Genomic DNA, 26,526 nt, shown 5'->3' on the forward strand with positions numbered 1-26,526 from the left:
GAGCTCAACATTTGTCGCTTTGTGCTAGCTAATTTGTGAAGGTTGATATGTCGAAGCCCAAGTCTTATTTCGGAATGTGACTGCGGAACACACTTGGGAGCTGACAATTTCCTATGGAACGTGTGGCGCTACTTCAAAGCCATGGGTTAAAGGGACGATGCAGTCAAACGACACATCGTTCCTTTACAATGTTATGGCGTAGGATGGGCAAAGAAATGCACAAGGGATCTCGCACCATCGACACGTGAGAAGATTTTAGAGGGTTCATCTCAACCATCCAATGGATTAATCTCAACCGTAGGAAAGAATTGGGGACTTTGATATATGAAGTGTGTTTCTCATTTGTATCAAGCAATTGTAATCAAACAAACGTTTTAGATCATTCGCAAGTATTGTTGTGTTCTGTGTGCATTGCTTGGCTTAAACACCACTCCACGTCCAACGATCATGTTTTGTGGGTGAAAAAGGGGCACATAACCAAGGTATGCCTTGAACAAATAGGGGATTGTACTAGAGATGAAGACAGACAATGTCTATCCATGTACGTTGCCCGTGATCATGGAAAAAATTAAAAATGGCTTTAAACTAATATCCTAGGAACAATATTGTCTTGCAAAGAGACTGCAACTGACCATATAAAGCCCCATTGTTAACTTTGAACTACCTATCAATCATACCCAAATAAATAAGAAAATGCATTTGGCCCGCTTATCTTCCAAATTCATATAAAAATTTGATAATATGAAAAACACTCTTTCATTTAAAAAAAAATAAATAACCTGCACTAGATAGAAAGTTTGAAGGATACCCGCTTAACATTAAGCTTAAATTGTTTCAAGCAAACTGTTCCTCATTCACCACGTACTGTCTTTCTTTTACATTTAAACTTACCATCTGATGTCGTTGGGCCAAAGAGACAAATACGCAAATCACCTTGGAGTAGTCGTTGGTGGAAGTAGTTTTTGTATAGGTCCCAGAATTCATCTCTGCCAAAAAGAAGACCCATTGTCAGAGGCATTCAGTTCATTAAACATGAGTATTTAAGTACCATTCAGAAAAAAAGTAAAAAAATAAAAAATAAAAAGCATAATGATGATCGATATAAATTTACTCATAGTCTCACCTGACTTGCGGTAGTGTAAACAGGGAATAACCCTTGACATCTACATGCATGTCAAGCACAATTACTGTTAATCGAGAAAGGCCCAACGCCTCAATATCAATTAGCTTCTTTATCCTGGAATTGAAATGAGATGATCTCAGAAAAATGGATCATTGACTGCATATATTCTGAACTTGAAGCAGAAAACCAAAAAAAATTGGCTACCTAAAAATTCAAAAGTAATGAAAAGATAGCACATCAAAACTAGTTTTTTTTTTTTTTCCTAGCTGCGATTAATGCTCTTCTGCCTCTTTTTTTTAGGCATATGTTATCCACACATACAAAATACAATAGAGGTGGCAAGTCATGCAAGATGAGCACACAAGGCAATTGTTTAAATGGTAGAACTAGCAATTAACATTTAGGTGGTTGTTTCCTAGCCCTGGGCGATACCCTTCAAAGCAGTGGCGAATAAAGAATGATCAAATGATAAGTTGTCCTCTCTTGCCAGTCTCTTTGTTTGATTGGTCTTAACGTCTTTGCCTTGAAAACGATAGTTCAAATGGTAAGAAAAAGTGAAAAGGAGGTGACAAGAGTCTGTTGAGCCTTTCATATTTGTTACTTGAAGCTTCAAAGTATTACCAACTTTTGAATTCAAACTTCCTCTCCAGTCCTTGTATTTCTGAAGCGGTATATCCGAAGCCAACACAGGACACATGTTTAGAGGAATTCATAGAGTCAAAATTTCATTGACTATATTTTCTTGTAACTTTTTCTCAAGTTCCAAGGACCTCTATTTCTGAAGCAGCATTCTAAGCCAACAAAGGAGACAAGTACAGTGGGATTCGTAGCAAGTCAAAATTCATTGAGAATATTTCTTTAGTTTTTGACCTATTTTCAGCTCATATATTTTCCCTCCAACTCTTTTAATATATTTTCCAGAGACCCTAGCTTCCAGCTTCGTAACCTCCTCTCATTCAATAACCTCCTCTAATACATTTTTCCCAAATTTCATTCACAAATTTTTATTTATTTATTTATTTTGAATGTTAGTAGACAGTAGAAACGCTATAGGGACACCATAATGGCAGCAAACAAATAATCAACTACTATGCAGTTAACACCCCTGCACACTCTCAACATTAAGTAATGGCCTGTCACTATCAGCAACCACTCACCAGCAAATTGATCTACCGACTTCCTTAACCTAATCAACTGACCACCACCCCCTCATTTTACCCATAACAAGGATTCTCAAAAACTCTATCCAGTTGGCCAAGCCTCTTATCTTACGGCCCATGACTCAAAGAGGTAATGGGTCCAAATCCCCCCTCTCCCACTTGCCAATAGAGAAAAAAAATTTAATTATTTTTTCAGTTAAGATCATGTCTACCTGCCAGATCCAACTAACACATGACTAGGGGAACCCAGGAAAAAAAAAGGGATAAAATCAGACTGAAATATCAAAAAACAACACTTTGCCATCTCACACCTAATATTTTAAGCAAAAGAACTAACAAAAAAAAAAAGATGAGCACTATATGCACACCATTTTTAACCAAGTACACCCCATTAACCCTTTAAAAATGCACTAGAGTGGGGTGTACTTTGTTAAAAATGGGGTGCATATAGTGCTCATCAAAAAAAATTCTTGAACATATTGCTTTCTGAAATGAAAACATTACATATTAACATACCCTCAAGGACAGAGTTCACTACATCACAGTCATGATCACTAAAAAATGATACAACCTAGGGAAATGTGTTATTTCTAAAATGAGTTCAAAAGGCATGTAACAAGTATCTGCATTTACTGCTTCAATGATTTTTGACGATTTAAAATTTTGAAATCCTCACTAAAGTAACCACTATCACATAAAATTAGTAGAAATCTTTTATCACTTTTAAGTTAAGTGATCCCAAAATTGGCCCAAGCTCTTAAATTTGAGAAAAAAATGTCCTAGGAAGGACAAAACTCTGGAATGGAATACTATATTAAACTGTCAATAATCGATAACTGACCTGCTTGGCGTGCCACTAGCAAAATTAACACGATTCTTTAATAAGGACACCTGCATCAAACATGAAAATATAAATAAACAATCACATATAAAATTCAAAGAAAAATGAAGTACACGAAATTAAGAGGTCAAGTAACTTGAATGAATGACTGGAACAGTGGAATGGTATGCAGTTCCATAAAATTGTATTTACATGCATTTCCAGGCAGAGGTCTCCATCATGGCACCATATATTCAGAAAAAGACAAATGTGTTTTTTTTTTTGTATAACAAATGTTTCTTCTTTTTTCTCCGGGACCAGGGAAACCATGTGCTTTGCAGTTTTCACAAATATACCCAATAAAATGTGAAGTAAATACAATCATAATCTTAGAGGAGACATTTAGAGCCTACTGTTGGGTGTAAAATACACCTACTTTTACGGGCTTAAAATTACTATTTTTCTATGTTGTTTAGTGCAAAATACTACCCACATTGGTGTTTTTATGCACAGGTACTGCGGGAGAATAAATTCATTACTGGACAGAATTTGTAACCTGTTTTGCAACTTGTCGCGGCCGCAGAACGTGGGAACCAGACTTGTGTTAATTAAGTTGCTGACGTGGCAAGGACAATTGGGCCAGTTTAGGGCTTGCTAAAGACTATATAAGGCGTGTTAAGCTGAGAAAAAAAGGGAGACTTTTACTCTGCGCAGCCGAAGACCAAAGATTGAGGAAGTGGGTGTCGGCAGGAAGGAGGGGAAGCAACATCAAAGCTGGGCACATCAATTCTTCAGCAAATTTCTACTCTTCCATTGATTTGAACATTGTCTATGAGTATTTATATGGTTTTAGTTATGAGCATGTGTAGCTAAACTCTTTTCTAGCTAGGGTTTGGTAATTCTTCTACCATAAACCTTGTGCACAGATTTAATTGACAATCAGACTAAGTTTAATTTTTTGTTCTCTGGATTGATTGCTTATTTCCTATTGTTATGCATGCCTGATCAACATCATAGTTTTAGGAATTGTTAGTTAAACATATTCGGCTGACCATGACCCGGTGTTTGACGAAGTAACGAGAACTTGCGTAAGATCCAAGTTTTGGGAACATAGGACATAATTGATTGGGTAATAGACCATTATCCTAAATTGTGCAACTGTCGATTTCCTAGTGCTTATGCTTGTCTTAGGAAACTCTTAGGGTAGACCAACCAAGACTCCTTTGATAAGAAAAGATCTTGCAACTGGACCAAAGTCAGGATCGTTGTTTAGGGAAATCTAATTGACTGCAGCTGGACCAAGGCCTTTCAATTGACATTGTTAAACTTTTAAATTGTGTGATTGCATATTAATTTGTGTGCACAGGTGGAGGTAGTTGGCAAGCCAAACCCAAGCTAGTTTTTCATCCATTGATATTTATCTAAATTTTATTGCTAGTTAATATTAGAAGCATCCGAATTTAATTTGCACTATTGTTAGTAGTTATAGTTGGTAATTAATACAGTCCTCGTGGATTCGACCCCTTTCACTATTATACTGTCAGTTGGCACGTACACTTGCGATTGGGATAAACCCGTCGGTGTTGAGTTGCAAGTATTTCTTGCAATAAAAAGTATCGATCAAGTTTTTGGCGCCGTTGCCGGGGACTGTTAAGTTTATTATCAGTTGTTTCTTACGGCAATAGTGTGTAGTTAAGTATTTAGTTGATTTATCCTACTGAAACTTACTTTAAAAAAAAAAAAAAAAAAAAAAAAAAATTTCTTGTGCAGGTCCAGAATTGTCTCTTACATTGTATGGTCAACACTCGTTCTCAACATCAACCATTAGAAGAATTTGACCCAGAAATTGAGAGAACAACTAGAGCTTTGAGACAAAGAAACATGGCTGAAAACCCACACAATCATGAGATTCAAATTGCTGGTGGTGCTGGGAATGCAGCGGGTAATGCAAGGATACCCATGATGAACAGATACATCCCGCAGAACATTACCCAGCCATCATGTATTACATATCAACCTACGGGAGCTGCTAATGTCAGCCTGTCACCTCAATTGCTGAACTCTGTACCACATTATGAGGGGCGGTTTGATGAAGATCCACACCAACATCTGAAGGATTTTACTGATCTTTGTCGTACTCAACACATGACAGGGATATCTACTGATAATCTGAAATTGGTGCTCTTTCCATTCACTCTTAGAGGAGGAGCCAAGATGTGGTACAACTCTATTGAAGCAGGTACTATTGGCACGTGGGAGCAGATGGCAACTAAGTTTTTAAGGGAATTTTTCCCAGCCCATAGAACTAAGCAGCTGGTGCGAGAAATTCAAAATTTTCAGCAAAAAGAAGGTGATTTATTCTATGAGGCTTGGAAAGATTTCAAGAGCCGCTTAACTCGTTGCCCAACTCATAATCTGCATAAGGATGATGTTGTGCTGCACTTTTATGAAGGGTTGAATGAGATTAATAGGATGAAGGTTGACTCAGCTTGTAATGGAGTGTTGATGCGAAAAAGTAGTGAGGAAGCGATGGAGCTATTCGAAGAATTGAGTGAAGATTCTCAACAATTTTCTACACGGGGTAGAAGCTCAACAAGGAAGCAAGGCATGTACGAAGTAAGTGCTGACACTATGGTACAAGCTGAGATGGGAAATATCAATCGAAAAATTGACATGATTGTGGAAGCCATGAAGGGAATGAATATGAAAACTTCGGTGCCAGCAAAGCCAGTTATTGTGTGTGCTATTTGTTCAAATAATGACCATGTGACTGAAGCCTGTCCATTGACTTCTATGACAGACCAAGAACAAGCCAATTACTTGGGGCAAGGAAATTTCAACATGAGAAATCAATCTTACCCATGGCGAAATCACCCAAATTTCTCGTGGAGGAATGAACAGAATTCTACTGAAACAACAGCTCCTGCACAGCAAACATCAAAGAGGAGTGACTTGAAGACCACAATGATGCAATTCATGCAGCAAACAACTCAAGCCATCCAAAAATTGGAGACTCAAGTGGGACAAATGGCTAAGGAGATGAGTGAACGAAAGAAGGGAGAATTACCTTCGCAGCCCTTGAATAACCCAGCTGGGCAACCAGAACAATTGAAAGCTATCACAACTCTCAGAAGTGGCAAGCAAATCAACAAGACAGAGCAGTTGAAAACAGAGTCTACAAATTGCAGTAAAGCTACAGACAGGGTACAAATGGGCCGCAAAACTGCACCAGTGGAGACACAGGAATGGGAAAGAGATCCTCCACCTTTCCCGCAAAGGTTTGCCAAAAAGAACACTGATTCTAAAGCAGTTGATATTTTTGAGAATTTGCGGAAGGTTGAAATTAATATTCCATTGCTTGATGCTATTAAACAAATTCCATCTTACGCTAAATTTCTTAAAGAATGTTGCACTAAAAAGAGAAAATTTGCTGCTCATGAAAAAATTGCTTTGAAAGAAGAGGTCAGTGCTGTGTTGTTAAACAAACTCCCACCAAAACTCAAAGATCCTGGTAGTTTTACTATACCATGTAAAGTGGGAAATCAATTTTTTGAAAAGGCATTGCTAGACTTAGGGGCTAGCATTAATTTGTTACCTTACTCTGTTTATGAAAAACTTGGGTTAGGAGAGCTTCAAGAGACTTCTATCACACTGCAATTAGCTGACCGTAGTGTCAAAAGACCCAAGGGGATTTTAGAGGATGTTCTGGTGACTGTAAATGACTTGATCTTGCCTGCTGATTTTGTTGTGTTGGATATGGAGGATAGTCCTAGATCAGCATCTTTGCCTATCATACTTGGACGACCTTTTATGGTTACTGCTGACATGAATATTAATGTGAGAAAAGGGACTGTAACTATGCAAGTAAATGACAAAGAATTGGAATTTCGTGTGTTTGATGCACTTAAATCTCATGATGATCATAGTGATTGTTTTAATGTTGACACTACACATGATCTTGTCAGTGAGGTTTTTCAGGTTACTAGAGTGGATCCAATTGAAGCAGTGGTGGCGTATGGTTTGAATGAGAAGACAATTTTGGAGGGAGAGTTGGAGGATGACCGTATAGAGGAGGCCATCCAAGCATTCCAGTTGGACCGGCCTTATGGTGGTAAGAATACTCCTCCATTTGAGCAACTGACGCCTACTAATGCATCTCTTGTTCCTTCCACAGTTAAAGCACCCAAGTTGGAGCTGAAGCAGCTGCCAAGTCACTTGAAATACATCTACTTGGGTGAACATAGCACTTTACCAGTGATAGTGGCTGCAAATCTAAGTTTGGGGGAGGAGGGAAAGTTGATCCGAATTTTGAGACAGCACAAAACAGCTCTTGGTTGGACCATTGCGGACATAAAAGGCATCAGCCCGTCAAGATGTATGCATCAGATTTTTCTGGAAAATAATGCAAAGCCTACCCGAGAAGCACAAAGGAGGTTGAATCCACATATGAAGGAGGTTGTCAAAGCTGAAGTTCTAAAGCTACTTGATGTGGGGGTAATTTATCCGATTTCAGATAGCAAGTGGGTCAGTCCAATTCATGTAGTACCGAAGAAAAGTGGCATTACTGTAGTGAAGAATGAAAATAATGAATTGATACCTACACGAATGACCACGGGATGGAGAGTGTGTATTGATTATAGGAAGTTGAACAACGAAACTCGAAAAGACCACTTTCCGCTACCATTCATCGATCAGATGTTGGAGAGACTAGCTGGGCATAGTCATTATTGCTTTCTTGACGGCTATAGTGGATACAATCAGATTGCCATAGCACCTGAGGACCAAGAGAAGACTACGTTCACATGTCCATATGGCACTTTTGCATACCGAAGGATGCCGTTTGGGTTGTGCAACGCACCAGCTACATTCCAAAGATGTATGATGAGTATTTTCTCTGACATGGTAGAGAAGTTTATTGAAGTTTTCATGGATGATTTCAGTGTATTTGGAGCTGATTTTGATGAATGTCTTGAGCATTTGAGGTTGGTGTTAGAGAGGTGTGAAGAAACCAACCTTGTTTTGAATTGGGAAAAATGTCACTTCATGATGCAAGAGGGAATTGTGTTAGGTCATTTGATTTCCAGCCGTGGCATTGAAGTGGACAAGGCGAAAATCGAAGTCATTTCAAAGCTGCCCCATCCTACAACAGTAAAAGGTGTGCGGAGTTTTCTTGGTCATGCGGGATTCTACCGGAGATTTATTAAAGACTTTTCCAAGATTTCCCAACCTTTGTGTGTATTGCTGACAAAGGATGCTGATTTTGTATGGACAAATGAGTGCAGAACAGCTTTTGACAAATTAAAGGAAGCACTCACCTCAGCTCCTATTATGCAAGTACCTGATTGGGAGTTGCCATTTGAGTTAATGTGCGATGCAAGCGATTACTCCTTGGGGGCTGTTCTGGGGCAGCGGAAAAATAAGACACCATATGCCATCTATTATGCTTCTCGCACCATGAATGATGCTCAGCTGAATTACTCAACAACGGAAAAAGAATTATTGGCGGTGATTTTTGCATTGGAAAAATTCAGATCTTACCTCATTGGCTCCCGAGTTATTGTGTATACGGACCATGCTGCGTTGAGGTATTTAATGACTAAAAAGGATGCCAAGCCTAGGTTAATACGCTGGGTACTTCTTTTGCAGGAGTTCGACTTGGAGATTAAAGATAAAAAGGGAAGTGAGAATGTAGTTGCCGATCATCTTTCTCGGCTGCTACCTGACAATGAACATGACGAACTTCCTTTGGGTGACTCTTTTCCAGATGAACAGCTCCTGTCTATAAACACACTGCCATGGTATGCCGACATTGTGAATTATCTTGTTACTAATTCTTTTCCTACTGACTTGTCTTATCAGGAAAGGAAGCGGATAATTTCACGGGCTAGAGATTACATATGGGATGATCCTTACCTCTTCAAGATATGCCCGGATCAAATTATTCGTAGATGTGTAGCACAATGTGAACAACAAGAGATCTTGACTCATTGTCATGCCTATGCATGTGGAGGCCACTTTGGGCCTAAAAAGACTGCACTTAAGGTATTCCACGCTGGATTTTATTGGCCTACTATTTTTAAAGATGCTTGGAGTTTTTGTAAGACTTGTGACAGATGCCAAAGGACCGGTAACATAGCTGCCAGAGATCAAATGCCTTTAACAAGTATTCAAGTCCTTGAACTTTTTGATGTATGGGGAATTGACTTCATGGGCCCTTTTCCTAACTCTTTTGGCTTTGAATATATTTTAGTTGGTGTTGATTATGTGTCCAAATGGGTCGAGGCTGTCCCCTCACGAACTAATGATCATCGAGTGGTTGTGAAGTTTTTGCAGGACAATATTTTCTCTCGTTTTGGGATGCCACGAGCAATCATTAGTGATGGTGGCAGGCACTTCAATAATTATGCATGTTCGGCCCTAATGAAGAAATATGGGATCACTCACCGTGTGGGAACCCCATATCATCCTCAGACGAGTGGGCAAGTGGAGATAAGCAATAGAGAAATCAAGGCCATTCTTGAGAAGACGGTGAATCCAAATAGAAAAGATTGGTCTCTTCGTTTGACTGATGCTTTGTGGGCCTACAGGACTGCATACAAAACACCCATTGGGATGTCTCCATTCCGGTTGGTTTATGGGAAAGAGTGTCACTTGCCAGTTGAATTAGAGCATCGAGCTTATTGGGCTATTAAAAAGCTAAATTTTGACATAAAGGCAGCTGGAGACAGGCGTCGTTTGCAACTGAACGAGCTTGAAGAATTACGGCATGAAGCCTATGAGAATGCCAAATTATACAAGGAGCGCGCGAAGCAGTACCATGACAAGAAGCTTGTACGGAAAATTTTTTCTGTAGGACAGAAGGTGCTGGTGTATAACTCTCGTTTGAAATTGTTTCCGGGAAAACTCAAATCAAAGTGGCATGGCCCATATGTGATACAAGCTGTGTTCCCTCATGGTGCATTAGAGTTAAAACATCAAGATTCTGATCACACATTTAAGGTTAATGGCCATCGAGTGAAGCCTTATTGGGAGAATGTACAAGTTACTGTGGATGAAGTGGTATATCTCCACTCTATTGATGTCTGACCGAATCTAAGGCTATGTCCGGCTGAAGACAATAAATTTAGCACTTCATGGGAGGTAACCCATGTGGAAGAGAAGCATATTTTTGACAACTTAAATCAGCTAAGTCTCTCTTCCTTTTCCTTCACTTATTTGTGTTCGTTGGTTTCGTCATTGCAAAATTTCTGTTTGTTTTTCTTTTTAAACATTGAGGACAATGTCAATTTCAAGTTTGGGGGAGAGGGAATTTGCTTTTGCCGAAAATTTCTGAAAAAGAAAAATTTTGAAAGTGTTTTGAGAAGAGAATTGGCATACTTGTGCTTAATTGTTAGGCAGTGCTTTTGAGACTGATGGTGTGATTATTTGCATAACCTTTTGCAATGAATGTCTGCTTAGTTTACACATTATTTACAGCACCAATTAGCTTGTGAGGAGCCTTCAGAAAATTTTGTGTGCTATGAATTTCATGACTTTGTATAGCTAGAACTTGCATTAGACCATCTGAAGTAAATACTATGTTTTTGTTCTTTGAAAGTGATGAAGGCATTCTTTGTTAATTTTTGGCCTACCTTGAACCCAGCTGTTGCTTCCAATTCTTTCATTGAATTTCTCTGCTCTTGTGATAAACCTTCCCATCTATGTGATGTGTTATGCCTGTGTCATAAGTCATAAAATAGTATCCATCATGAGGCTATGGTCAAGGTGTTTGGAAGGTTATGAGGAGTCTAAGTGTGGTGTTGAATGGAGAAATCTGAACAGTGGAGAGAAGTGTATAAGTAAAGTGCTGGGGACTTTGTAGCCTTTGTGCAGCCTAAGTGTGGCCTGAAGTATATACAATTAAGCGGTGACCCATGCCAACCAAAAAAAAAAACAAAAAAAAAAAAAAAAAAAAAAAGATAAATATATATATGGAGTAGGGTTGGTGCCAGGCCCTACAGCCGCCGCAACCCCTAATTTTCTCTTCTACCTCTTGCACCTAAAGACAGGGGAGATTACCTTTCTAAAAAGAAAAAAAATTGGGTTAATTCTCTCAATTTTGGCAACAATACCGAGTTCATTAATGGCTACAAGAAGTGCAAAGAGGAAGAAGGAGTTAGCAAGCAAGAAGAAGGGAAAGGTGGTTGAGAGTGCGGATGTCCCTGTGGAGGAAGAAGAGGGTTTTGACCGATTCATATCCCCGGCAGTGCAAATCGAGTGTGAGGAAGTGTGGTCGAAGCGGGCTTTGCATGTGGAACGCCATGTTGTGGTGGAGCACTTCCAACGGGTTAACTGGTATTACAAATTGAAAGAGAGGGGATGGCTCGGCATCACCAGTGTTCCAGGTGTGGCTATTCGGCAACTGGTTTATGAGTTTTATGCCAATTTGATAGTTAATGATAACCACTGTATGGCATATGTGCGAGGTAAGCAGTTCTTTTTCAACCCAAGAAGGGTTTCATCTGTTTTGAGCTTACCCGAACCATTGAAGAAACCTAGCTTTAAATTTAGGGATTTTGGAACTTCGAATGTTGATATTGTGTGGCCTGATTGGAGGATTGTGGTTGAAACTCTGACTGGGAATAGTAGTGATGAGCCGAACAAAAATGTGATTTTATATGTAGATTTGATGCAACCTTATAGACTGTTAGCTCAGATAGTGACCAGGAATGTGATACCTGTGACTCATCTCTCCACTGTCAATGCAAAGTCTTGCTATTTGATGTATGCCATTATTTGTGATTTGGATTTTTGCATGGCAAGTACTATATATGATCACATTGTTAAAGTGAAAGAGGACAATAAACCTGGTCAGGTGCTGCCGTTTGGAGTGCTAATCACTACTTTGTGTCTTGCTGAAAGTGTGGAAAAGGAGCTGGGTGATGTTCAGGAGAAAAGGAAAGCACCTCTTAACAGGTTTTGGTTTGATAGAAGTGAAGTGCAGCTTGTTAGGCAGCAGCAGAAAACTTATGGGACAGCTGAGGAGTCTCGGGTGCATAATACTGAAGAAGGAACTGTTGGTGCAGGTTGTGGTAATTTGGACGAAAGGTTGGAGGCTGTTGAGGAGAAAGTGACTGATTTGGGTGTCGAAGTTGAGCAAGTTGGGAGTTTGCAGGGGCAGGTTATAACCCGGTTGGAGCATCTTGAATCAACAGTTGAGTCACTTCAAATGAGTATTGGGACACATATGCATGAGATGAAGGAGGCAATGCAGAGGTTTGAGGCTCAACAGAGGGAGATGTTTGATTTGATTCGTGATGGAAGCCTACCCTGAAGTTATGTGGATGTGTGCTGGTGTTCTGGTTAGGTTGCTGACAATCTTATTTGTTATTTTGGAGTAGGGGAGTTCTCTTTTGGTACTTTATTATGTTGGGATGGTTAGATGGTGTTAGGATTAGTCGTATGATGGATGCCTATTTTTGAGACTGTGTGATATATGGCATGATCATCACATATTTTGTTAAACCATACCCGTATCTAACCTATGTATTCATTGACGCTTATCCTTGTTGCATTGTGCCTGCTTGTGATTGGATCATGATAACTTTGGTTTGAATCCAGTTTATATTTATTTTGTTCATTTTTTTAGCCTTCCTTAGCCAAATTTCTTGCCCCAATAAAGTCCTTCTGATTTATTGAATGAAAATTTTAGTGTGAAGTAAGATTGGTGGACATGTGAGCATATGGCTGCAGGTTATGAATTCATAAGAGAGTAAACACTACCCTTATACACTTGAGTGAAAATTCTCTTCTATATATTATGTGCGTACCTTGGTGAGGGTGTGTGAGAATAATTGTGTAAACCAAAGTGGTTGTGAGCAGAGTTAGGGCTGTGCAATTTTCTACTGGATGTCAATATTGCATTGCAATAATGAGAGAGTGCTTGTAGTGCCAATTCTTGATTGCAGATTTTCAACTGATGCTTAAATGGTTTAAACTTTTTCTTGATTACTTGCTTGAGGACAAGCAAGAGTGAAGTTTGGGGGATTTTGTTGGGTGTAAAATACACCTACTTTTACGGGCTTAAAATTACTATTTTTCTATGTTGTTTAGTGCAAAATACTACCCACATTGGTGTTTTTATGCACAGGTACTGCGGGAGAATAAATTCATTACTGGACAGAATTTGTAACCTGTTTTGCAACTTGTCGCGGCCGCAGAACGTGGGAACCAGACTTGTGTTAATTAAGTTGCTGACGTGGCAAGGACAATTGGGCCAGTTTAGGGCTTGCTAAAGACTATATAAGGCGTGTTAAGCTGAGAAAAAAAGGGAGACTTTTACTCTGCGCAGCCGAAGACCAAAGATTGAGGAAGTGGGTGTCGGCAGGAAGGAGGGGAAGCAACATCAAAGCTGGGCACATCAATTCTTCAGCAAATTTCTACTCTTCCATTGATTTGAACATTGTCTATGAGTATTTATATGGTTTTAGTTATGAGCATGTGTAGCTAAACTCTTTTCTAGCTAGGGTTTGGTAATTCTTCTACCATAAACCTTGTGCACAGATTTAATTGACAATCAGACTAAGTTTAATTTTTTGTTCTCTGGATTGATTGCTTATTTCCTATTGTTATGCATGCCTGATCAACATCATAGTTTTAGGAATTGTTAGTTAAACATATTCGGCTGACCATGACCCGGTGTTTGACGAAGTAACGAGAACTTGCGTAAGATCCAAGTTTTGGGAACATAGGACATAATTGATTGGGTAATAGACCATTATCCTAAATTGTGCAACTGTCGATTTCCTAGTGCTTATGCTTGTCTTAGGAAACTCTTAGGGTAGACCAACCAAGACTCCTTTGATAAGAAAAGATCTTGCAACTGGACCAAAGTCAGGATCGTTGTTTAGGGAAATCTAATTGACTGCAGCTGGACCAAGGCCTTTCAATTGACATTGTTAAACTTTTAAATTGTGTGATTGCATATTAATTTGTGTGCACAGGTGGAGGTAGTTGGCAAGCCAAACCCAAGCTAGTTTTTCATCCATTGATATTTATCTAAATTTTATTGCTAGTTAATATTAGAAGCATCCGAATTTAATTTGCACTATTGTTAGTAGTTATAGTTGGTAATTAATACAGTCCTCGTGGATTCGACCCCTTTCACTATTATACTGTCAGTTGGCACGTACACTTGCGATTGGGATAAACCCGTCGGTGTTGAGTTGCAAGTATTTCTTGCAATAAAAAGTATCGATCACCTACCTCCATGCAAATATAAGCACAGAAGACAAGATAGTTATATCTAAACTGAAGAGAGAGGTAGAACAAGCCACATTCATCATTTGACAATTTGAGACACTTTGTGGTGTCCAGAAAATTTAAAAAGTACACAAACAATAGCACGAAAAAAAATTTTGTGCTTTTAATAATGCTTGGGGAGAGGGCCACTTCAATTGTCTGGGGTTTGCCCACCTAAAGCACAACATCTCCCTTATTTCAAAAAATATATATATATTAAAGGCCTAAGAAATTTTCACAACGAACCCTTTATGATAAAATTGTCACATACTAGCCAACCTATGACAGACAATGACATGACGACTGAGGTCATGATAAATGATAACTGGTGCATGCTCAAAACAACATAAGGGCCCATGAGAAGGTGGACGAGTGAAGAATTTGGATCTGACTCGCATGGAAAAACTTTTCAACAAACCCATACCTTGTTGGCATAGCAAATTATTTTTCATTTCAAACCTATAAATGTCATTCATAAAAAGAATTGGAACCATTCATAGAAGAAAAGAAACAATCAGAGCTTGTGGATTCAGGATCATACTGACATGCAAATAAATTAGATCAGCACAGCTAATGCCTCTGATAAACTATCAGTGCCCACATCATTTTCAGAATTTCACAACTAACAACAATTCAATAAAATTGACTTGAACCTGAAAAACAACCATAGGTCCATCAGAACCTACCATCAAGTAGAAGTTTCTTTTAAAAAACAGAGGGAATAGCGATTTTCAAAATATAATGCATAGAAAGAAGCCAAAACCATGAGAGCGGTATCAGACTTACACGACAAATACTCCCCATCATGTCTATATTATAAAAGTCACAACAGCTGAAAGCCAACATTTAACCATCTATATTATGGGCAATATTAAACCACTGGCAGAACTAAGCAATAAGCATGCATGATGCATCCATATTTCAAACAGAAACATGCATATCAGCAGAATAAGCATGAATTACAAACAGCAAAAAATATTGCATGAAAATCTGTTATAATAAACACAGGGAAACTACCTGCTCTTCAACCTTCATATGCTTTGAGAACAGCTTCACAGCTCGGCATTCTTTTGTCAATGATCGCACACCCCTAATTGATGAAAATCAATCACTCAATAATTTCACACAAATCATGAAATTATTTTTATCAACTTAATCCAACTGTATGTTAAATGAAAGAAAATCTACCACACCTTAAAAGTTCTATGGATCTCAAAGCAGAAGTACTAATAAAAATAACAGCTGGACTCCCAGGCTCCACTTTCCCTTCCAAAAGCTGCTGTTCACATAGGGTCTTTTTCCACGTTGGGCCAAAAGCTGCCTTCATGTGTTTCCCTAGGGACTCAACATCTTGACCCAAGTCTTGTGACAACTCCATGACGCGTGCATCTACATGTTATTCAAGACTCATAACTCAGAAAAATAAAAGGGAAATTGAAATAGTGGTACATTTCGATGGCAGCTTCAGATGACAACAATAACAATCCCAAAAATAATATCAGTAGACCAATGAAGCAATACTAAAATCAAAACCGAGAAAGTAATTCCTATGAAGCAATCATAAACCCAGATTTCAAATCAAGATTTAAATTTTCTCCTACTCTACAGGCCAAATATGTAAGATACCCATAAGTAAACTGAAATAGCTACCGTTGAGTGATTCTAGCTCGAGAGATGAAAGCTGGACGCCATTGGCAGATTGTAATTGATTTATGAAAAACTGAAGCGGGCTGGAGGCTGATGCCGCCTGTACCTCGTTGTTGACGGTATCATTGGTTTTGATTTGGGAACCCCCATCTTTGTTCTTCTTGGTTTTGTTAATGAGCAACTTCTCATTCTTCTTCTTCGTCTGTTTGGTATCGGCTCTGTTTGGGGAGAGGCGTTTAGGCTTGACTTTAGGGTTTTTGAGAGAGGCTCTGTCTTCTCTACCGCTCCCCATTCCCTTTTTTTTTTCATTTGGGGGTTAGCTGCTGTAAGCCTATATGTACGTATTTTATTGCTGCGTGGAAGGGAATAAGGGAATAGGGTTCTTTTTATTATTACTGTTATTTTTAAGAGTTAGGATTTCTTTTATTATTATTATTAAAACCAGGAAATGCTATAAGCTAATCAATTCTTCGCCTAATTGACTACGAGGAAGTATTTTCTTTTTAAAGTTTGTGGGTTCGGTACTTGCCGAGACTAGGAGTGTCCTGTTCATAACTGATCCGCAATGGACAATCGATCCGTAATCGTGGTTATTTGGTTTTTTTGGATATAGTTATGATTTTAGTAAAATTTTGAATATTTTTTCGGTTAGGTTTATTTTGGTTATGATTATAACCGAAAAATATTAATATATATTATATACTATATTATGTAATATAATATATCTTATATTATATATTTCTTCTGGTTATAGTAACGTGGAGTTGGAAGGAGATTCTTAGATTATTGTAAGTGCAGTCCGTGAAGGCGGGGGGTACTTTCAGAGTTGGCAAAGTGTTATTGAGGAAGTCGTTTCTCTTTTGCACTCAGTGGAGAGGTTCTATTACTCATGTTAGTCGTATGTTTAATCAATATGCTCATCATCGATCGAGGTATGCTCTTTGTGAGTCCCCCTCTACTTGGATTGGGTCTCCTCCATCGTTTCCGCAAGAATGGCTTGCTTTGGATACTCCATAGATTGCGTTTTGATATTGGTTCTAGCATGCATGTCTTGGTGGTTATTGTTTGTAGTATAATTGTTTTCAATGTGAAACTCTGATTATATCTCTATAAAAAATTATAAATTAAGATACCAATTAACTTAATCATTACACAAATTATAAATTAAGGTTGATTAATTGAAAGTCATGGTGGCTATCATGTAAACTGTGATGAGATAATATATTTATTATCATGTACTATTTTCTCCCTCTATTTAAGATTTATTAATACTTCTTCAATTTCTTCAAAAACCGAAAAATATGGTTATTCCGGTTTGGTTATCCGAACATATATGGTCCGGTTATGGATTCTAAAATATCATAATCGAAACAATTCAGACATTTCAGTTTCGATTAAAAATCGAGTCGAAAACTGAATGGACACCCCTAGTCGAGACTATGTGTTTTTAAAAAAGAGGTTAGGGATAATTATTATCTTTTTTTAATTTTTGAGTTTGTGGGATGGGGGTTGGAATGGTTTTGCTAGAATTGTTTAGAATTTATTTAATTTTCGTCATCCATCTAATCTAATGGTTGAGATTCAACATCATAAAATCAAAGCTCAAATTACTCTCTTCTCAAAAATCAAAATCGGTCCATACCCTCTTCCTCATTCTTATCGATTCCCTCTCAAAATCGATTCTCCACCAGAAAAAGACGACGACGGCGAACACTCTCATAGACGATGACTCCGCTCATGGACGTAGACGACTCTCAGGTCCGACATTTCGATCTTTTTAAATAGTTTCAGCAAAGCGACGACCACTCTCTAGTAGGGATGTCAATTTTATCCGTACCCGGTGGATATCCGCTTATCCGCACCATTGGGTACGGATACGGGTGCGGATAAATGAGTAAAACTAGTGGATATGGATATGAAGATCTTTATCCAAGCGGGTGCGGGTGCGGGTATGGGGGAGCACTCCATTTACCCACTACCCGTTTACCCGTCACAGGAACACTTTTATGCAATAAATGGACTACCCGTTTACCCGTAAAAGGAACATAGTACCCGTTTACCCGCCACAGGAACACTTTTATGCAATAAATGGACTACCCGTTTACCCACAAAAGGAACATAGTACCCGTTTACCCGCCTTCAAATCATTAGATAAAAAAAATGCTTCAACAAATTGAGCAATTTAATCCAACAAATTGAGCCATTTAATCCAACAAATTGAGCCATTGAAAATAAACTCCTCTGCTAGTCTTGTGATTGGGCATGCTTGTCAGTAGCTTCATCCTAATAAAAGTAACATTCAAAGGTTAGCAAATAACGATCAATCAATAAGCAAAAAGAGTAAATATATTTAATTCTAACAAATAATATAAATAGCATTACCCCTTCAATATCATAATCATACTCAACAGTTTGATAAGATGCATCCATTGGGCCCTTTGAACAAACATCTGGTGACAAAAAGGAAACTAATCAAATGGTGAACATAAATTTCATATTTCACAAATCATAATTCATAAATAAAGTTTCATTACCTTGGACTTGGAGGCTATTTAGTAACCAAGATTTGCCACAAGTCAATGCTTCTATAGTGTTCGAATGAAGTCGACTTCTGTGCTTACTCACCACTCTTCCTCCCATGCTGAAAGCTGACTCTGAAGCTACACTGGAGATGGGGATAGCAAGAATGCCCCTAGCAATCTTTTGCAATATTGGATATTTAAGTCCATTGCTTTTCCACCAAGCTAAGATTTCAAACTCATTCATAAGGGGCAAGTTTTTCTCACTCAAGTAATTATCCAACTCATTTCTTCCAAGTTCATCCTCATTTTGTGAAATAAAAGCTTCAAAACCAGGATCACTCCAAGAAGATTTGCCAGAGTCTCTGACCTTATTAAATGAGGATGAAGATTCACCAAGCCCATGATTATGATCTTCTATGTCTTTCATATATCTACTGTGATACTCATAAAACAAATCATAACAAAGGGTTCGAATCCTAGAAATCTCTTCTGAAGCTGATTCTTTGTAAAACTTAGGAAAATAATATTCCATTAACTTCAACTTGTATCTAGGATCCAACACAGTAGCCACACTCATGACATCATGGACAACATTCCAATATTTATCAAACTTTTCAGTCATGGAGGAAGCCATATTTTTAATAATAGCATTTGGAGACTCATACCATTCACCCAAAGAAATCTTTATCCCACACACTATTGGAAAAAACATATTTGCAGTTGGATATTTTTTCCCAGAAAACATCTCAGTGGCGTTATGAAAGATCTTCAATTTTTCACAAATAATTTTTGCCAAATCCCAATCACTCTCACTAGGCAAACATTTATAAAGAGACTCTTTCTTTTTCAAGCGAGTGAAGACATCCTTATAACCAATAGCAACAGTAAGCATCAAATATATGGAGTTCCATCTAGTCTTGCAGTCAAGTACTAATTGTTTAGTACTTGTGATATGCAATTGACGTGCGGCCTCTCTAAAAGTTTGCTCTCGTTTAGGTGACGCAGTCCAAAATGAAACACTGTTTCTAACATTTTCAATGCAATCCTCAATCTCCGACAAGCCACGTTGAACAATCAAATTCAAAATATGAGCACAACATCGCATGTGAAATATCCTTCCATCTAAAATAAGTGAACATGCATCAAGCTTACCCAACAATTTCTCAATGATTGCATCATTAGTTGAACAATTGTCCAAAGTCAACGTAGATAATTTTCTGTCAATGTTCATTTCTAGCATGCATTCTATAAGAACCTCGGAGAGAACTTGAGCAGTATGTGGACAAGGAACATACACAAACCTAGACAAACAATTACAAAATAATTAACAAAGAATGCATGCTCTGAAATTAACAATATACAAACCTAGACAAACAATAAAATTGTACCTTAAAATTATGAAATGATTAAAAGAAATAATCAATAAAATTGTACCTTAAGATGCAACTCTGCATCTCCCAATTATCATCGATAAAGTGAGCCGTGATAGCCATGTATCCTTTTTTCTGGTTGGAAGAAGTCCACATATCTGAAGTTAAAGCAATTCTGCTACTGTTATTTTCCAGTATCTTCAAACAATTCTTTTTCTCATGATCATAGACCTTGAATAGATCAGATCTTTCTGTACTTCGAGAAGGAACCTTAAACAATGGTTGAAGACCAGCTGAAAATCGTCGGAATCCAATGTGTTCCACCATTGAAATAGGATATTCATGCAGCATAATCATATGAGCAAGGTCTCTCCTGGAAGCATTTTCATCAAAAGAATAGTTTCCCACCGTAAAATTTGCATCCCCCTTTTTCTGATTATAAGCCAACAATTGCTGCTTTAAATCTTTAGTTGTCCTGAAAGCACAATTCTTAGTATGTGCACTCAAATGAGAAGTCCCATTCTTCGCATTGCCTGAAAGCCTCTTCTTACAATAATTACACTCAGCCTTTTCAACTCCGTTTATCGTAAGTTGAGTAAAATGGCTCCTAGCTTCTGATGTGAATCTTCTTTTTTTCACAATTTGAACTCCACCCGCCTAAACATCAACATTACTAGTTCCTGAATTACTTTGCCGAGAAGAATTCTCATCAACATTTATTGGTGTTTGAGATGGTTGCCCACCTACACTATCAACAATAGGTTCTTGTCCTACTGGATTGTTTTGTTGATCAACCATTTTCTGTATTTCACATCAAAAAATAAGAAAAAAAGCTTTGGGGCTAAACTGAATGTAATTAGTAATTACTAATTAGACTATTCGAGGATCGAATGATCGATGGGTTACCTTGTTAGCAGCTAGCAGCACTGCAGCACGTGCGTAGCCTGTCGGAGATGGACGACAAAGAGAGGTGGAGATTGGGACAAGGCAGAGTGGTGGTCCTGGTGGAGGTGTGGTCCGTGTGGAGCCAAGCAGAGAGATGGAAGACTGAACTCTAAAGAGTGAAGATTGAGGAGCGGCTGTAGCCTGTACGTAGGAGATTGAGGGCTTCAAAAGTCATGGGTTTTTTTTTTAAACTTTACAAGCTTTGACCTTTGAATAATAATTTAATTACTAATTGTTTTGGTACAAGATTCAAGATATACCTAAAGGAACTAAATGTATTATGGGTTAATTTGGTAACTAGAATATTAGATTGCGTATGAATGTATGATTAATAATTAATAATTAATAATTTATGTTACTTGCAAATAGTGACCGAGTTAGTGAATAGTGAGTAACCATTAAATAATTAACTATTAATGGTTTAGGGTCAATAAACTCGAAGTATTAGCGTGTTAATGGTTTAGGGTTCAATTCTTCAATATACCCTAAACCCTAAACAAAGCAACTAATAGTTACTCCTTTTGGGTTCCCTAAACTCCATAAACAAAGCAACTAGTTGTTAATGGTTTCATAAACCCTAAACCCTAAACAAAGCAACTAATAATTACTCTTTTAGGGTTCCCTAAACTCCATAAGGAATTAAGGATCAATACCCTAAACAAAGCAACTAGGTGTTAATGGTTTCATAAACCCTAAACCCTAAACAAAGCAACTAATAGTTACTCTTTTAGTGTTCCCTAAACTCCATAAGGATCAATACCCTAAACAAAGCAACTAATTGTTAATGGTTTAGGGTTCCACAAACCCTAAACCCTTAACAAAGCAACTAATAGTTACTCTTTTAGGGTTCCCTTGGGACCAATAGGATAAATAGTTCAATACCCTAAAGAAAACAATAAGTTGATATGCTATCATACATTCATAATTTCATAATAGAATACTAATTACTAAAGGAAGCAATTAGTTATTGATAGATTATTAGATTACTCAAATATGAACATATGATGATATAATTGTTTATAAATGGATTAATTGTATTAGCGTAATATATTTTATAATGGATTAATAAGTCAATAGATGGATTAATAGTTCAATAAAAAAATAGATGGATTAATATCATATTAGGCTATTGATGGCCAAATATAATTGGTATGATACCCCTAAGTCCTTCTCCTTGGGAGTGCAAGGGGCGCAGAAGTCTGATTCTAGGTAGTTCCTCTCGGTTCTGTCTAATTCATATCATACTAGGAGCAGTCGGCCAATAAAGCTAATTACTCTAGTTCTCGTGTTGTCAGTTGTAATAAATAGACAGGGTGTAATCCTTTTGAGTTGTTATTATTTTATTGGCTTTCAAGATTACATATCCTGACTTGGCAAAATGTAATTGGTTAAATAGATATGTTGTTGATAAGATGGTAACTTATTCTTATCTCTTAGGGTTTTGCAGCTTTTGTTGGAGGCAATAAATATAAAAGCAAAACCATTGAAAGTTGAAACGACAAGTCCAAAGCTAGTAAGCTACCCTCAAAAATCGAAACCAAAAGATTGAGTTGTCGTCTGACTCGTCTCTCAGTGAAACGTGTTTGACACTTAATCTTCCCAACTCTTTTTAAATTTTTGCATTTACTAATATTTCTCTTTCTCTGTATCTCATATTCTCATCTCCAAGTCTCCAACTTCCAAGACTAACTCTCCCATATATAGTTAAATCCGATTCTTCCACTCTTCAGATCTCCTCGTTTACTTCTCTAGTTCTCTAATTTGTAGATCTCCTCTTTCACTTCTCCTATTCTGCCACTTTGTAGCTCTACTGGTTATTAGTCAATTTCCTTTTTGATTTCTCTGCTAACCTTGAGCCAATATGGAGCCGGCGGTGCTTTCCAGCTTTCCACCCCTTTGTGGCGGAGATCTTTGAAGTTCATCCTTGATGAAACTATAGGAATCATGATCTCCGCCCTAGGGGTGGAAGGCAAGCTTGTACCACCCAAAGCCAAAGGGTTCTTTGTTGTTCCTGTACGTTTAAGAATTGGTTAACTTTATTTGCACCTAAAAGTGTGGCAATTAATTAGGTGCAAATAACATTTATCTTAAGAATTTTGTATTGTTGGTTACTTCAATTTGTTTGTTTGATTTCTCTTCATGGGAAATAATAGAAAAATATCATAAATCTATTTTAGTTCAAATGTCTGTTTGAAATTGTCTATTGTCATTTGTCCGTTTGATTTCTCTGCTGATTTGTATGGTGTCCATTGTCCATACTCCATATTCAGGATTAGTATATTCTATTTGCGGTTGTGGAGGCCGACTTGCTGAGGTCCTGTTCAATGGATGGCTTGGACACAGTTCTGGACCTTTTGGTTCGCATGCATTTGAGGTCTACAAGAACAAGGTTGTATGGATTGATCTATTGCACGTTGTCAATTGCTGATAAACATCTTGTACTAGATCAATGATCCATTTGTAAATTGTGGTTGTAGAAAATTTGGTAGAATCCATTTTGGAATTACTATTGATCTAGTTCACTTTTGTTCAGGAGCAATCTTGTTTGAAGAAATTTGTTCTTTAAAAACCATTTATCTTCTTTGTTAATTGTCAGTCAACTGAAATTAGTTTTTAACTACTCACATGCAAACTAATATTAAAATGCTTATACCAATTAAGATAATCATAGTCCTACCTAATTAATTGGTGGTATTGAGGTATTCTCATGCACTGATCTTATTCAAAACCGGAAACCCTATTGGCCGGGTAAGTGGGTGTGGGTACTGGTATTTGGCGGTTATTATCCGCCCGTTAACCGTTAAATATTCATTCGTAAATGAAATTAGCGGGTACGGATGTTTGGCGGTTATTACCCGTGCCCGGCGGGTACGGATATGAAGGGTATTTTACAAAATATTAGCGGGTAAATGGCGGGTACGGATTTGGACAAAATTTTTGCGGGTAGTATATGGATATCAAATATCCGTCCGCTACCCTACCCGCTGCCATCCCTACTCTCTAGCGACGACGACGACAATTCTGTGGATGATGACGACAGGCGATTCCATTGACAACGACCACTCTTCTAGCATATCAACCTCGTAAATCGAGAGAACCCTTTCTCTTCCCATGCAAGCGATCGATTTCACACAACCTTGTCCTTAATTAGTTCATCTAGGACATTTTTGGGGATCGCCCCTAGACCTGTTTGGTTTTTGGGGCACAAACTGTGTATATAGTTTCTAACTGTATATGATTTTATTGATACTCTGAAATCTAGGCATATGGTTTGTCCGGCTCCAATGTGTAATTTAGACAGTTTTGCTTTCATTCCATTCTGTTAGCACTTATGATTTTGTTGCTAAACTATGTGAAATCTACATATACTTTCTAGATAATGAAGCAAGATATTGGAGGATAAATGTGTTCTGTGATGTATGCAACTAGGTTATATACTTGTTTTTAAGAGACAAATTTAACACAATAATCAGAACTTTATATATACATAAGGTTCCAATACTTTCTAGAAAAAGAAAACAAATGAATGCAAAATAACAACACCATAATTTCAATTGTCAATCTTCATCTTTACCGGAACAAGTCTTTTGCTTAATCCAACATCACCATAATCCTTTAGTGTTTGACACAACTTAATAACAAAAGGCAATCCATTATAGTTTGACACAACTTAGAAGAAAAGGCCATGAAACCATGCTTGCATCTTCGTGAACTCATTATTTGTACTGAAAAGTTCCAAAATTCATCCTTTGCATGCTTTGTTGGTTGATAGAATAACCAAGATGAGGCTTCCCCATTAGATTTGATGGCACCTAACATTGACAACAATTAGAAGAAAATACTTAAAAGTTAGATCATTAATATGAATGATAAAAAAAATACAAATGAATATTACCAATCCTTGAACATTATGTTGGGGACTATAACCATAAAATGGTAAACCATTAGGGCTTGGAATATCCTACAAGAACAAAAACCAGTAGTAGCTCGGTTAAGTGCAGAGGCCGAATATCGAGAAATGACGAATGGGATATGTGAAATGTTGTGGCTTAGAAAAATGATGCGTGAATTACGGCTTGCACATGTACATCCTATGAGATTATGTTGTGATAACAAAGCAACATGTCATATGGCACACAATTCAGTTCAACATGATCGAACTAATTACATTGAAATCGACAAACATTTTATCAAGGAGAAACTTGAAGCAAAGATCATTGAAATCCCTCACGTTCGATCTCGAGACCAATTTACTGATGTACTCACTAAGGCAGTTCCAACTCAAGTGTTCAACCGTTATCTCAACAAGTTGATCATGAATGACATCTATGTACTAACTTGAGGGGATGTGTTACAGATTATTGTGATTAACATAAGTTATTGCATACTATTCACCGTGATTGATTAGATAGAGTAGGACTCCTACAATTATGGGATTGTATATGGCTAGTTATGGTATACCTAAATTAAGATAAATTTGAGAATATAATATTGAGAAGGCTTTTTTTTTTTATCTTTCTCATTCAATCGTTAGACTTAAATAGCTAGAGTACAACAACTTGCTCCTAAAGTCTAGGAGATAAATAACACTAATTTAGGTATACAATAACTAGCCATATACAATCTCATAATTGTAGGAGTCCTATTCTATCTAATTAATCATGGAGAATAGTATGCAGTAATTTATGCTAATTACAATAATCTGTAACTTGTATTAAGTTAAGTTAGGTATCATAATTAGACTATACTTGTCTCTATCAGATTCATCCTCGTACTTGTATTATCTATACTATTTCAGTCAATCGTGCACTTGCGAGAATTTATTACAACACTAGGTCACAACAGTCTATTGGGCTCATTTGAGATCCAACACCATAATTGAAAGCCATTTGGCCTAACCTACGAGGAACCCGAATCTCCTTAAGCCACACCTTCTGATGTTTTATTATTCAAGGTAAGCTTATTGGTTATGAATTTCTTGATTCTTTCATGTGATTGATTTATAGTTTTGATTGGGAAGTCGAGGCCACAATGCATGAGTACATTCAGATGTTTCACTACAACCTATCCGAATACATTATGATGTCACCATCAATTGAAGTTTAGAGATGCAATTGGACTTCTAATAGTCAAGGCATGGTTCAGGGTTCTTACAGAGATCTGTATAGGTTCAGGGGATCTATTACGTGCAAGGAAGGTGTTACGCACCCCACAACATTTGTCCAAATAATACAATTACCACTTAAGAATCAGGGTTTCATGTACTACCATTTGTCAGAGAGATCACACATATATACATGACATGCACCATGTGAACAGATATTATAGATCGGTTGGTTGATTGCACCCTAAATTGAGGTTTCAGTGTCATTTGATTAGGGTGTTATAGCATCTAGCTAATGTATCTTAGTGTGTTTTAACTTATGTTTGCGTTTACAAGTTTTTTCCATTGGTTTCGTAGGAAATGAGAGCAATGTGACAATAAACGAGTATGCTAATGTGATTGATTGATAGTTTTGATTGGGTAACTATAAACGAGTACGCTAATGTTATGATTATGAGATTTGGAATATGAAATTAGTTTGACAACCAAGTCAAGCCTTGATTGGAATATTTATTTATAATATGTGATGTGTTGTATTCTAAGCTTTTATCGATA

General features: G+C 37.5%; 1 protein-coding gene and 1 non-coding gene across 3 annotated transcripts; both read right to left on the minus strand.

Annotated features, from left to right (window-relative positions):
- Positions 1 to 687: 687 nt before the first annotated feature.
- On the minus strand, positions 688 to 16,358 carry LOC120004783 (uncharacterized protein C3orf26 homolog). 2 transcript variants are annotated; one of them, XM_038854080.1, is made up of 6 exons: positions 16,010 to 16,358; positions 15,577 to 15,772; positions 15,401 to 15,473; positions 3,125 to 3,174; positions 1,124 to 1,237; positions 688 to 986 (listed from the first exon to the last, which is right to left on the minus strand). In XM_038854080.1, exons 1-6 carry the CDS (start codon positions 16,320 to 16,322, stop codon positions 851 to 853), a joined length of 882 nt encoding a protein of 293 aa, XP_038710008.1. In that variant the 5' UTR covers positions 16,323 to 16,358; the 3' UTR covers positions 688 to 850. The 2 variants fall into 2 exon arrangements, with proteins under 2 accessions (XP_038710008.1, XP_038710009.1); XM_038854081.1 differs by having other exon boundaries at positions 16,034 to 16,357.
- Positions 14,912 to 14,997, minus strand: LOC120006764. Its single transcript, XR_005470102.1, has one exon. It is a non-coding gene; the product is annotated as a small nucleolar RNA Z122 (small nucleolar RNA).
- Positions 16,359 to 26,526: the final 10,168 nt, after the last annotated feature.

The sequence above is a fragment of the Tripterygium wilfordii genome, chromosome 9 (assembly GCF_013401445.1).
Source record: "Tripterygium wilfordii isolate XIE 37 chromosome 9, ASM1340144v1, whole genome shotgun sequence".
NCBI classification, from domain to species: domain Eukaryota; kingdom Viridiplantae; phylum Streptophyta; class Magnoliopsida; order Celastrales; family Celastraceae; genus Tripterygium; species Tripterygium wilfordii.